The sequence below is a fragment of the Squalius cephalus genome (genome assembly GCF_949319135.1).
Source record: "Squalius cephalus genome assembly, chromosome: 7".
Lineage (NCBI taxonomy): Eukaryota > Metazoa > Chordata > Actinopteri > Cypriniformes > Leuciscidae > Squalius > Squalius cephalus.
The window spans coordinates 35,960,230-35,973,556 of record NC_137128.1 but is presented as its reverse complement, the minus strand read 5'-3'; the positions used below and the strand labels follow the sequence as shown (position 1 = coordinate 35,973,556).

The 13,327-nt window shown below is 34.8% G+C and overlaps 2 protein-coding genes across 2 annotated transcripts; one reads left to right on the top strand and one right to left on the bottom strand.

Moving 5' to 3' along the window:
* Positions 1 to 2,351: 2,351 nt before the first annotated feature.
* Positions 2,352 to 9,261, top strand: LOC307161830 (uncharacterized protein; the record flags this gene model as incomplete). Its single annotated transcript, XM_079876767.1, has 5 exons — positions 2,352 to 2,414; positions 4,952 to 5,057; positions 8,455 to 8,596; positions 8,846 to 8,960; positions 9,123 to 9,261. The coding sequence occupies 5 exons, from the start codon at positions 2,352 to 2,354 to the stop codon at positions 9,258 to 9,260; spliced, it is 564 nt and encodes a 187-aa protein (XP_079732893.1). The 3' UTR covers position 9,261.
* Positions 9,262 to 9,371: 110 nt separating this feature from the next.
* ccl20l (C-C motif chemokine ligand 20-like) lies at positions 9,372 to 11,724 on the bottom strand. Its single transcript, XM_079876824.1, has 4 exons — positions 11,570 to 11,724; positions 11,287 to 11,404; positions 9,861 to 9,938; positions 9,372 to 9,683 (listed from the first exon to the last, which is right to left on the bottom strand). The coding sequence occupies exons 1-4, from the start codon at positions 11,649 to 11,651 to the stop codon at positions 9,608 to 9,610; spliced, it is 354 nt and encodes a 117-aa protein (XP_079732950.1). The 5' UTR covers positions 11,652 to 11,724; the 3' UTR covers positions 9,372 to 9,607.
* Between the last annotated feature and the right edge of the window lie 1,603 nt (positions 11,725 to 13,327).

The following is a 13,327-nucleotide window of genomic DNA, read 5'->3' as shown; positions in this document are numbered from 1 at the left end:
ACTGCTCTGGTCACATTCTGATAAATTAAAAAAATATAATATAAAAAAATATGTATAATTTTAATTACAATAAATAAGAAATATAATATATTATAAATGCAATATATTATATATAATAAAATATAAATATATTTGCAACTATATTTTTTAGAGTCCTTTTTACAACTATTTACTGAACGTTCAAAGGCTACAGAAAACAAAAATATTAGAGAATAGAAAATGCTGGAATAGGATTGGAAAACAACCTAACAGATTTATTATTATCATCCATTTTTCCAGTGTAATCTAAAAAAGCAGACAGATAAAGTATCGCATCCTCTTTTTTTGTGAATGATTTTATGGCTTGTACACACAAGAGGAAGTGCCATCTTGTGGTTTCCTTATTTCAAAGGGAGCGGATTACAATCACATTGATGGCACATGGAGAATGAAGACAGTGAGTTGAAAAAGTGCAGAAAAGTACAATAATAAGAACCCTTTTTGGTTGCCCAAACAAACCTTTTTCATTATAAAGAAACTTTTGTAGAAATGGAAAGCTTCCATGGATGTTAAAGGTTCTTTATGGAGCCATCGATGCAAATAAAGATATAATAACTAATAACTAACAATAATTTAATTAATTAATTAATTAATTAATTAAATAAATAAATGAATAAATAACTGCTTGAGTAAGAAACAACTGAAAAATATTTGTTCAGAGTGAGCAGAATTACTGTTGCCGGGAAGTGCAAAACAAACCAAGGTCCTAAGTGTGTGTCTGAGAACACGTGTCTGTGTCTGTTTCTATATAGCAACCAGCTGCACTTTGGCTGTAGTGACGCGATGACTTTACCAATCTGTGATTAGCTCTTTTCTTTAGAACGTGGGACTTATACCGCCATATTCCGCCACAATGCCCTTTCTCCCATTCATAATGAGTGCACGGGCTTTCTGTAGCTAAAGTCTTTTGTTATTACTTTATAAAAACATTTCAGGATACTTTGAATAAAAAGTTAACAGAAAGTAACTCATCAATTTGAAATATGATTTTTTTTGTAACATTATAAATGTCTTTACAGTCACTTTTGATGAATTTAATGCATCCTTGCTGAAAAAAAATAAATAAATAAAAAAATAAAAAAATACGTGACCCTTAACTTTTGAATGGTATAGTGTATACGATTAAAAAATTAAGGCAAACTATTTTTGGGACACCATTTTATCTTTTACTGAATACTGTGATTATTTTATTGAGATACTGTATGCACAGTGCATTCAATTGCAGTTTTTGAGTATAGTATATTAGAGAGTTTCAAAATGTCTAAGAGAGTGGAAAGTCACCGTATATGTACCTTCAGTAACTCTCGAGTCTTGAGTTCGTTTATGGAGGTCATAATGGAAAGTTGCAAGGGTGAACATCCCACCCTATACAGTCATGATTTGAGTGATTCTCTTACTCACCGAGTTCTCCAGGAGCCTTCACATCCTTCCTCTTTTCTGCTCTGATGCTCCCCTCGCCCACATGAAGGATCTGCAAGGTCCACCATGTCCTTATCATGTGCCTATGACATAAGTTCAGACTAGTGCTTATTTGTGTTTATATATTTGTTCAAATAAAATCAACATAGTAGTACATGTGGGGGGGAGAACAACAAATATATTTTTTGCCAAATTAGAGAATTCAGCAAAAGCTGCAATAAAAAAAAAGAAAGAATAATAAAGTCTTCTCTGACTGGGGGATCTTTCCTTTAATCTATTCCACAGGCACAGGATTGCATCATCAAATATCTGGACCAAAACCACAGAGTGAGCATAAATGCAGGAGGTTGTTTCTCCAGAAAATAAAATCATGAAACACCGCAAATCCGGTGTAAAATCTGACAGACAATTCCTCTTTTTGATGGTATAAAAAGGGTATATATATATATAAAGTGTATAAGTGAGATGTCACTGAGCATCTCTAACTTTGCATTGACAGGAGATCCAGTGAACACAACATGCATCTCAAGCAGAATATGATGATGAGTCTCGCTGCCATCGCCGTCATTATGTCAGTTATGATTATGGGGACAAGTATTTGAGATACTATACTTTTAAATTCATCTGTGTCGTGTCGTCTGACTTCCAGAAAGAAATCCAATCAAACTCCTCAATTCATTAGATGGACAAAACAAGCCTGTTGAGAGCTGCACATCCGTCTCCACCAATGAAATCGCATAACAGGATTCAAACTTCAGAAGAGTAAACCTCCTTGTGTCAAAGCAGTCATAATGTTAGATAAAGAATATCTATTTTGTCTTATATCCAATCATCTTTAGCTGTTTCTAAATCTGTCTCCGTCTTGGCAGTTTCTACACAAGTGAGGGCCCGAGATGCAGTCACTGGAGCGAGACCTGGGTGTGGGAAAAGCTCAAGGATCTCAGAAAACTTCAAGGGTAAGACTGAAAAATAGTACAATGCAACAGTAGTATTAAGAATGACAACATATAGACTGATTAAAAAAAAAAAAGCATTATTTTCCTGTTATCTCTGTAAAGCTGCTTTGAAACAATCTGTATTGTAAAAAGCACTATATAAATAAATGTGACTTGATTTGACTATAGAAATCTATCAGAAAGAGCAGAGATCTCTCTACACCTCTCTCAAGGATGCTTAGATGGATTAAGAACTTTGCTGAAACAGTTAACTTGTTGAAAATGCTGTGTATGCTTGTTATTTATTGTGATGTAACTTATCAGTGAATTGATGTATTTATTCATCAATATTTATTTGACTTTTCAAGAATTTGACTAATGAAAGCCATTTATTATTATGTTCCTATATCTGAAACAATCTTTATTGCACCTGTACGAAGACGAATTGTGCTCAAATAAAGTGGTAAATAAATCTGAAGCTGTGCTTGTCATCGCATTAACAAGTTTTTAACATAGATCCAAATAGTTTATGCGCAGTTAGTTAATCATGAAACAGAGCGTAATGTCAGAAAAATCTTTAACGCCACATCATTCTCGTCATAATGACAGACAAGGCTAAGATTAAGCCAGGATTAGGCCTTAGTTCAATTAGGACATTTAAGTGGCTTTTATAAACATGCCTAAAAAAGCAAAACCCATTACTGGTATGCATCTTAAAACAAAACAATGGCTGAGTAATATTTTAAGATATGTCAGTGCAAGCAAGTTACTTTCAGTTAAAACGGCTCAAACACACATTTTAGTCAGGGACTATAGGCTTACGCCTTGTCTGTGAAACCACAATCTTCCTGCTTGTGGTTTTGCCATGTTGAGTCTGATGTTGATGATTTCTGCAATGCAGACAGACTCAGATCTGGGATTAGCTTTGAAATCTTATTAAGTTAAGCAGAGGTTTTGTTACAACGTCGCCCAGCAGAGGTGAAATGAACAGGCCACATTTGATGGTAATATATGTACCTTAATAACCACTGAGAAATCTAGTCACATCATTATGATAAAACATTATTCGATATTATTCATAGTTTTATGTTTTATTCATAGTTTATATTTTGATGACCTCTTTTTAGAGCTTAAACAAAACTGCAGTGGCATGGTTGTAAAGTTAAAGGAGTAACAGCCTTGTTTTTGTTTCACCTCTAGGTGGCAGCATTCTCTAACATTGCTGTCATTCTCATCAAGTGACTAATAAATCAGTTTTGTGCATAGAATCATCATAATACATTAAAGTTAAATAGTCTCTCTTTTTTCTCTTTAATTCTTCTCCTATGAAACTAAGTCACAGCAATGAGGCTCTTAACCTCTTTTTTTTAATAGGATGACTAGTCCTGAGCAGCGCAGAGTTATGTTTGACCCGACACTCACCGATACAACACTATCGACTTTGAGGAGGATCTCAGGATATAAGAATAACACAGCCTTGAAGGCCAACACAGAAACAGATATTGTTTTTCTTACTGACTTACTAAATCAACTGCATTTAATTCATTTTTTACCAGAAGGATAAGAGTTTAAATATGGAAATTAACAAACGTTTTATTCATCTTGATTTCTCACACAACTTGTGTGCTTTTTCTGGGTGAGTTGAAGTGAACTGCATTGCTAATAGAGTCTCACGAACAGAGTCGAGCACAGAAGACCAACAGCCAAGATCAGGATTTTCGTTAAATAGGCAAAAACATAAAATTTTGGTTTGTTTTTCACCAAACCATATATCGTATACCCCCAGATTTCATGAGATCGTTCTGTGATACTTTTGCATCTTTTTTCAATAAGCTTGATGCTGGTTGCTATTGAATGAGCTCACGCGAGCAGGGGTCTGCTCCTTTTGTGGTCTGAAAAAGAAAGAACGATATAGGCTACTGCATTAAAACAACACTAGGTTGAGTAAATGATGACTTAATTTTCATTTTAGGGTGAACTATCCTTTAAAGCCAGTTATCTGCAAAGCTTTGTGGTGCAGTTTAAAATTTTACAATTCATTCCAACAGTGTTGAAGTGCTGTGATACAGTGCATATTTATTTAGACCTGGAAAAACCATAAAATCAAGATAGTATTGTTTAGACCTAAAAAAACCCCAAAAGCATAAATATGGGTTCCTGTTTAAGTTCACAGATACAAAGATACAGAATCCAATTTTCTTCTTCTTGCCCAAAATATGCCAGTGCTGCTCACACCCTTTCCTCGATCCTTGTTGCATTTGATGACTAAACAACTTGCAATTTCCATGATTCATCGCCCCCCGTGAAGTTAGGCATTTCACTTGTCCAAAGTACATCCTCAAACTTTCTTTTCTATAAAAAATAACTGCATCGCTGACTGAGGGTCTTACGATTGCAGTGATAAAATCACTGAGAAAGCATAAGCAATATTTGTCCAGAAGGCATCATGGAGATGCAATTCCTGCGATGAATCTGACGAGTTCCTCTTCTTGATGAAACAGTGTTAAGCCGTTGTGAATGTGTGGAGTCAGTGAGCATCTCTAACTTTGCATTGACAGAAGATCCAGGACCTCAGCAGTGAACACAACATGCAGCTCAAGCAGAATATGATGATGAGTCTCGCTGCCATCGCCGTCATTATGTCAGTTATGATTATGGGGACGAGTGAGTATGTGAGATGCTATCCTTTTAAATTCATCTGTGTTGTGTCTGACTTCCAGAAAAAAAATCTAATCAAATGTCTCAATTCATTAGATGGACAAAACAAGCCCGTTGAATGCTGCACATCATACATCTCTACCTATCTTGGCAAACAGTTTCTTCACAACTGAGGGTCCGAGATGCAGTCACCAGGGCTTAAAGGAAAAAATCCGGGAGCTCAAGAAAATTCAACTTCAACAGTAAGTCACTGATGAACACAAACTGATGCAAGAGTATAGTTCATATAAAATATTCAAATTGACAACTTAAAGACTGCCAGATCAGAAAGAATGGCGATTTTTAAATACAATAAAGTCTATTTGTTCTCTCTCTTTTTTAGATGGGACGTGAAGCTGAACATCTCTACAACTCTCTCAACAGCCTCTCCCTAAAATCAACTCTAAATATGCTCAGATAGCAAAAATATATATTGTATTAATTTTAAAGTAGGCTATATAGGGTTTTATTTATTGCAATGTAATTTATCATTGTATAAAATTGATGTAGCCTATTCATCAATATTTAGTTGGTTTTCCAAGAATTTTGAGCTGAAATAACTTGATGACTAATGAAAGCTATTTATTATACTGTATGAACTGACAAACCTTTGATTCTTATCTATTAAAATAGATAGTTATACCATGAAATTGAAAGTTTTAGATTTAACACAAATCTGTAAAAAAAAAAGAATTGTGCTCAAATAAAGAAGATAACCTAAAGTATTTTTATTGGCATACATTGCATACTTAATGGGTCAAATGCATGGTTGAGTATCCACTATGAAGTATCTTATTTTGATTTGTCATAGCGATATTGCGATATTGCAATATTATCTGTACTGGAGTAAATGGAAACTGGAAAGTGTATACAAAAACTCTTATTGTTCATTCATGGCAGAGTGGACTCTTAAAGGGATAATTCACCCAAAAATGAAAATTCTGTCATTAATTACTCGCACTCATATTGTTCCAAATCCATAAGACTTTTGTTTATCTTTGAAACACAAATAAAGATATTTTTTGATGAAATCTGAGAGCTTTCTGTCCCTCCGACACTTTGCCGTTTCAAAAAGTTCATAAAGAGATTGTAAAACTAATACATACAAATTGAGTAGTTTAGTCTAAATTATCTGAAGAGACACAATCGCTTTATATGATGAACAGATTGAATTTAGGCTTTTATATATAAATATAATATAATGATGCTGTCTGCAATCTTTCATGGGATTGTAGTTATTTCCATCACTAAAGATAACACAGTCTTATCTTTGTCCGTTTGTGTGTGTGTGTGTGTGTGTGTGTGTGTGTGTGTGTGTGTGTGTGTGTGTGTGTGCCTCAAATCAAAGTTTGCAGTTTTGAGTTTCACATCATAGCTAATTGGCTTGGTTCATGGCTTATAATTCTTTAACAGAGACTTTTTCAAAATCCCTATGGGGAAAAAAGTTCCAGAACAAGCGCCACTGAAAAAGGGCACTCTATTGATCAAAAGTAACAGTAAAGATTACATTTCAAATAGATGTCCATTCCACCTTTCCATTCATCAAAAATAATGTATTATGACTACCACAAAATTATTAAACAGCATAACTGTTTTCAACACAAAGGATCAGAAAAACATATTTCTTGACCAAATCAGCATATTAAAATGATTTCTGAAGGATCATGTGACACTGAAAACCGGTTACGATATGAAAATTCAGCTATTGGCATCACAATAAAATGCATTTATAGGGTTATTGCAGCACATCATTTTAATAATATAATAATAAAAATAAAGTATAAATAATAATAGATATCTATAAGACTAAATTGACATTCAGTGTTCTTTAACACTGATTTGACTATTTCTTTAGTAGGCCTGAAATAAAACGGCTCGGGCAGATCACGTGAATCAAGCCTAGCAATCAGCTGATTGTTGGCATTACCAGACTCAGTCAGATCAGCCTTGTTTAAATGGAGATAACAATCTGCGTTAACAATCTCAAGTCTGTTATTTACATAATAATTGGATTGATGTTTTAATATCAATACTCACCATGTATGTCATGAAGCCAGATGAACGCCATCTCTTCTTGGAAATAGGCTACTAGTTCAGCGTCACCGGAAAACACCCCGTCTGGAGTTAAGTAAGTGATCGGTCATCATGATTACATTCTTCTGGAGCCTATGCTTAAATGCGTGTTGCTTTCACTTTGCAACTTTGCTTTTGCTCTCTGGTCCTTGCTGCTGGTTAACTGAACGATCACGTAACGTTAGGTGCAATTGACTAGTTGCACGGCGACCGTTGACGTTCGAACTTGAGTGTGCGCGCCAGTACTTCCGGTGATCTGACAGCGAGAGCGGGACAACAGCGACCGAGTTCCATTACCACAGAGATATTCGACTTCTTTCACTGTGTTATTTTGTCTAATCAAACAAACAACACTTAATTCTGTCAGACTGTCCACAAACAGTTAGAAATGGGCTCATTTATTTCTATTCCTTTGGCTCGACCGCCTTTCATATTCGATCTTCCCGAGTCTAAACTCAAAGAAGGTCAGTGACTGAATTAACAGTTGAGTTCAAAATCCCATTGAGGAGACCTGGGCTGGTTGTCACTTTTTTTCCAAGTGTTGTAAAGATTTTGTTTGTTTATTCATTATTTTAATGTTAAGAATGTTGTTCTTAATTGTAAATTACATGAAATTGATCATAGCTAATCTCAACAGACAACAACAGTTAGCCTACACCAGTTTAGTGTAAAGCTAGAGCAGAACTGTTGAGAAAATGAGTAACAGATAATTTATTTTGTTTATTTGATTTAAACTGACTGGCTAAATCAAGCTATAGGTAGGATGGCACATTATTTAAATGGATAGTTCACCAAAAATAAAAATTATCCCATGAACCTTCCTAGGAAAGTCATATGGCTTGAGGGTGAGTAAATCATGGGATAATTTTAATTTTGGATGAACTATCCTTTTGTTTAGCTGGGTGACTTGTGTAGTTTTGCTTTTGGGCAGGATACTGCAGTCCGGAGGAATAGCCTAGCCTATGGCATTTCATGACTTGTACGTTGATGTTTTCGATCTGTGTATTGCAGCTGAAGAAGAAAAAGAAGATAGGCTAATTTTTTGCAGAATTCCATGCAGATAATTTGGACATTTGTGAAAACATGTATCGGCAGAATGCTCGCTCCAAAATGGAAGAGGACAAGTTTAATGGTATAAGTTGGCCTATCACAATGTCTGAAACATGAGATATTTAGAAGTTTGCCTAACACTATCTGTTTTGCAACCAATGCAGAAAGAGCAGAAGTATCTAGAATTCCTTGTCAGTGTTCATAGTACAGGCATAATGTCGATGATTCACATGTTTTTCAGTGTATAGACGCAACTGGAGTGAAGTGGTTGAGAAGTTGAAGGAGAAATACCCCCAGTGGACTTCTGAAGACATCTTGAACCTTAGATTTCATTTAGAGTTTTTTGTCAATAATTATAAGTATCTCCTCCACTACTGTATCCTGTAAGTGAACACTTACTTTAAGTACCCATGTATTTTGCAAAGCTAACCCCAGACAGATATTTTTTTTTAATTGTAACAAAAACTATTTCAGCTCTAGGTGGCAGCACTCTCTAACATCACAATATTTCATTCCACACAAGTCCCTAATAGATCAGATTATTTGAATAAAATTAGTATTAATAATCTCTCATACTCTCTAATCCCCCCCCCCCCCCCCCCTTTACTGTCCCATCATAAACTCTGGGACAGCAATGAACTGCTTGACTTCTTTCAGGATGACTCTTCTCCTGAGCAGCGCAGAGCGATGTTTGACTCTGTAGACACTCATCATTATGACGCCATCAACTTTGAGGAGTATCTTCAGGTTATAAATAATACCTTAAACGACAACTTTTACATTATGATTTTTTGCAGAATTCTTTAACATCTATGTCCGTTTGTCTTAACCTACTAAGTGCAGATAAGAAGTATTTAGCAGATGTTTGTTTCATATAGCCTAATTTCACTCGTTGTCTCTCTCTTTTAGCTGATGAACAATATGAAAATTGGGTCACCTGTACCCACGCCTGTTGGGATTGACGAGGACAGAGATGAGATTTTGACATTGTGCTCTGATGTATCAGAAACTCACCCCTTTAAACAGATGTGCTATGGTTTATTCTAAACTACAATGATTGTTTTGTAGAATAATGGCTGTCATCTGTGTTCTGTTAACTCTCACTGGATTTTGTTTTTTAAGTGTCGTTCATAGAAATGTTTTTTAACTTCAGTTTTTAATGCTTTTTTCAGTATTGCTGTTTAATACACATCTTTACAACACCTCAGACTGAATTATACATTCTGTGTGATAGAAAAGTGAGTACAAAAATATAGTTATGTAGAAAACAAGAGTTTCATTGTTAAGGATGACTAGTCAGAAAAGAAGTCAAAGTATGATATATGAGGATATAATCATCTGTAATTAAAAGAATCTGCCGCCATTTTCTAAATGCTTATTTATCTGCAAACGCTTTATGGGCTGTGGGTGGTGGTTCTGGGATTTGTATTTTTCAGTCCAGCGTTGTTTGTCAATTTAGATAATTTGGACCTATAGAGAAAATTTAAATTCAAGTCAGTGTTATTTTGGCCATCATAAAATAACAAATCAATAAGAGTCTGTGAGACTATTTACTGCTCAGTGATCGCATATGTTAACTTGAATGATGCAATGGTACATTTGCCACAAATATGAGGTGACTTGTTTTAAATGTCACACACTCCTTACCTCAGACGTGCCAGCGCTGCTTTCACCCACTGATCCTCAACGCTCGCACACACCTTCTTGTTGTTCTTGGTGAAGAAACTTGAAGAGAAAGATTAAGAAAGTTGATTTTGGAGACCAATGATAGCAAAATTGTTTTATTTTCTTCTGAAGATGCTGCAAGTCATGGCTACATACAGTATGTTTTTACATTACTCTAACTCATCTAAATAATTTATGGCTCTATTTTAAATGGATAATATTTCACATTATTACATAATTTTTTTATAACATAAATGAAGATTTGGTGTTATTTAAGAGACTTTCAAACTTTTGAACAATTGTGTATTAAATAGTACATTTAATGTTTATTCGTGGATTTTAATGAGAAATATTTTTCAAATCATCAACATAAATTGGGTGAAAAGTTGATTTCAAAAATTCAAATAATAATAATTTGTTACATTTATATAGCACTTTTTGCTTTACATGGAAGGGGGGTCTCTCCTCAACCACCACCAAAAAAAAAAAAAAAAAATCATCCTTTTTAATTGCCATTGTGTTGATGGCAGCAGCACCTGAGCCGCATGTACTCCACAACAAGTTTGCGTAAAACTTGATCTCCAGCATGATTTGAGAAAGACTCAAAGAGCATCTTGCTTGAACGGAAGCAAGAACGTCTTATTTTACAAATTATTTTGTATAAAATTAGTGACCTAGAAATAATGCTGAAACTCACTCATATATGCACTACCACATTACATTGATCAAAAGTGATAGTAGTAAGACATTTATGTACTAAAATGTTTGTATTTCAAATAAATGCTGTTCTTTTGAACTTTATATTTATCAAAGAATCTTAAAAAAAGTTTCTCCAATTTTCTCCAAAAATATTAAGCAGTCTTCAGCATACATCAAATCAGCATATTAAAATGAGTTCTGAAGGATCACACTGAAGAAGACTGGAGTAATGATGCTGTAAAGTCTGATTTGCCATTACAGAAACCTATTTATTTTAAATTGTAATAATATTTCAGAATATTGCTTATTTCAGAATATTGTTTTTTTTTAACTGATTTTTAATCAAATAATTGCAGCCTTTGGTGAGCGTTAATGAAAACTCTTACAGACCCCAAACTTTTACGGTAGTGTATATTTTTCTCATTTTACGTTATAATTTATAATATAATACGTTATAATAACACCCACTTTTAACATCTTTAAAATATATTTTTTTAATTATTATTATTATTAAATAAAGTCAGATTTTTCAGTGTATCGGACTGTATGTCCTGTGTTAATGCTGTGTTTTTGGGGGGGGGTTTGTATCGGCTGTGTGCCCTCATATTTAAATGTATGGTTAAATTAACACCTATTTTGGTGTAACCACATTGTGTGGGTAAGTGGGTGAACCCTGACTCATCTCTGAGGTCAGATCACAGTGACTCACATGATGGCATCTATGCGACACACCTCGCGGGAGCTCTGCTCGATGAAGCCCTTGATCACACCGAAGGGCAGAGGATTTCGAGTGTATTTCACACAGCAGGCATAGTTCAGCGGCCCATCTGACGTGACATAAAGCATCTTTCTTACAGTCATAGTCATAAGCCCACATAAAGTAGGTCCATTTCTTACATAATCCCCATTAAAAGGCATCAGAAAAATCAGCTGAATCCACAGCAATGCAAAAAAATGCAGTAAGACCTCATTTGTATCCATAAGAAACTTACATGCTGCTGGAGTGTGAGGAAACAGGCTCAGAAGAATGCTGCTGATGAGAGTGATGCTGACCAGAGACATTATGAAGCGCATTTCAGACAGAGATGTTTGCTATGGCAGTGCAGGGCCTTATATATTTGTGAGTGATAAGATCTGCACGTGTATCGTAGAATCACAAATCAGATACAGGCTCCAAAATGGGGACGGCAACCACGGAAAACTAGGACAGGAAAGCCAATAATGCCGATATTACATTGCTTACAAAGCAAGTCCCAACCACAGATGTGCAGAGTGATCTGAGACTGTTTCCGCTTGGTATCTTGAGCAATTACGCATGTCCCATGTGAGAAGCTGCTGTGCAAATGTTAGTTTTTGTAATACATTTTACAGTATGACTGAATTTGTTGTGCCTGATGATGCTACTTAACATCATGTGTGTTGAATATCTAGGAAAAAAACACATAGTTTCTATTCTAATCTATTCTATTCTGTTAATTTTACATCTCCTTTATGGCTAACAATGAAATGCATGTTATCTCTCGTCATCTATTTTGAATCTTTTGTTAGCTCTTTGAGATTATTTATGTTATCTGATGGTATTACATGATTACATGTATGATTTAGAGTTAGACAATTTGAAATTGAAGACATCAATTTGAACCTTATCTTGAGCTACCAAATGTGTTTACTGGGGAAGTTGTTTATTATGCAATGTGAGGATTAGCTAAACCTCTTCTTTACCATGACCCATTTAGTGGTGAGAATTTTCCCCTCTGAGCAAAAGAACAAATTAACATGCACAGCTTCCGTGACCTAGAAAACATCTCAATACGGGAATCTAAACATCAACGGGGGAGAGTAAATGTAAAGATCATATATTTACTTCATCTTGCTTGTATGTGTGCCTTTGAGTGTGACACACTATTAATTGTGAAATATATCGAGGTTTTGTCATGTGAATCTGCATTCTGTGAATCTTAATGCTGCATATCTTTGATACAGTTGTGAGACATGGTGTGTATAATTTTAGAAAACATCTCATGCAAGGTGCAAGCTGTCTGTTGTGAGCAAGCTCTTTTTCTGTCGGCTGATAAATCATTTATCCTCTATATCCAGGAAATTGCAACCAGGCTTAATATCTAAGCAACCCTGTGGCTTTCAAGATGTTTTTTTTTTTTTTTTTGCTGTATTTTATCATACATTCCCTAACTGCACTCTCAACACCATGACAATGTGATTTTCTTTGTTAGTATTCTTTATTTAGTGAGAAGTTTTCATGGATAGATGAGACAGACAGACATGGATGGTTGAGTACAGTAGGTAGATAGATGGGTATGTATGTGGGTAGAAAGACAGGTAGATACACTTAGACAGATGGATCTGTAGAAAGATGAATGGATGGATTGATTTATGGACAGATGGATAGATAAATGTATGGATAAATGTAATGGATTAATATATGGACTCATAGATGACTAGTAGGATGGATGGATAGAAACACACATGCAGATACAGTGCTATGCATAAGTTTAGACACCCATGCTAAAGTTGACTAAAAAGAGGAATAAAAAATCATCTTTTGGAAATTGAACTTAATGCCTTAATTTAAAAAATTAGGAAAAATCCAACCTTTAAGGACACCAATTTTCTTTGTGAATGAATAATGTATCGTAAATAAATAAATGTTCTTCCTTAAAATACAGGGTGCATAAGTTTGGACACCCCGATGTTAAATTCCCATAGAGGCAGGCAGATTTTTATTTTTAAAG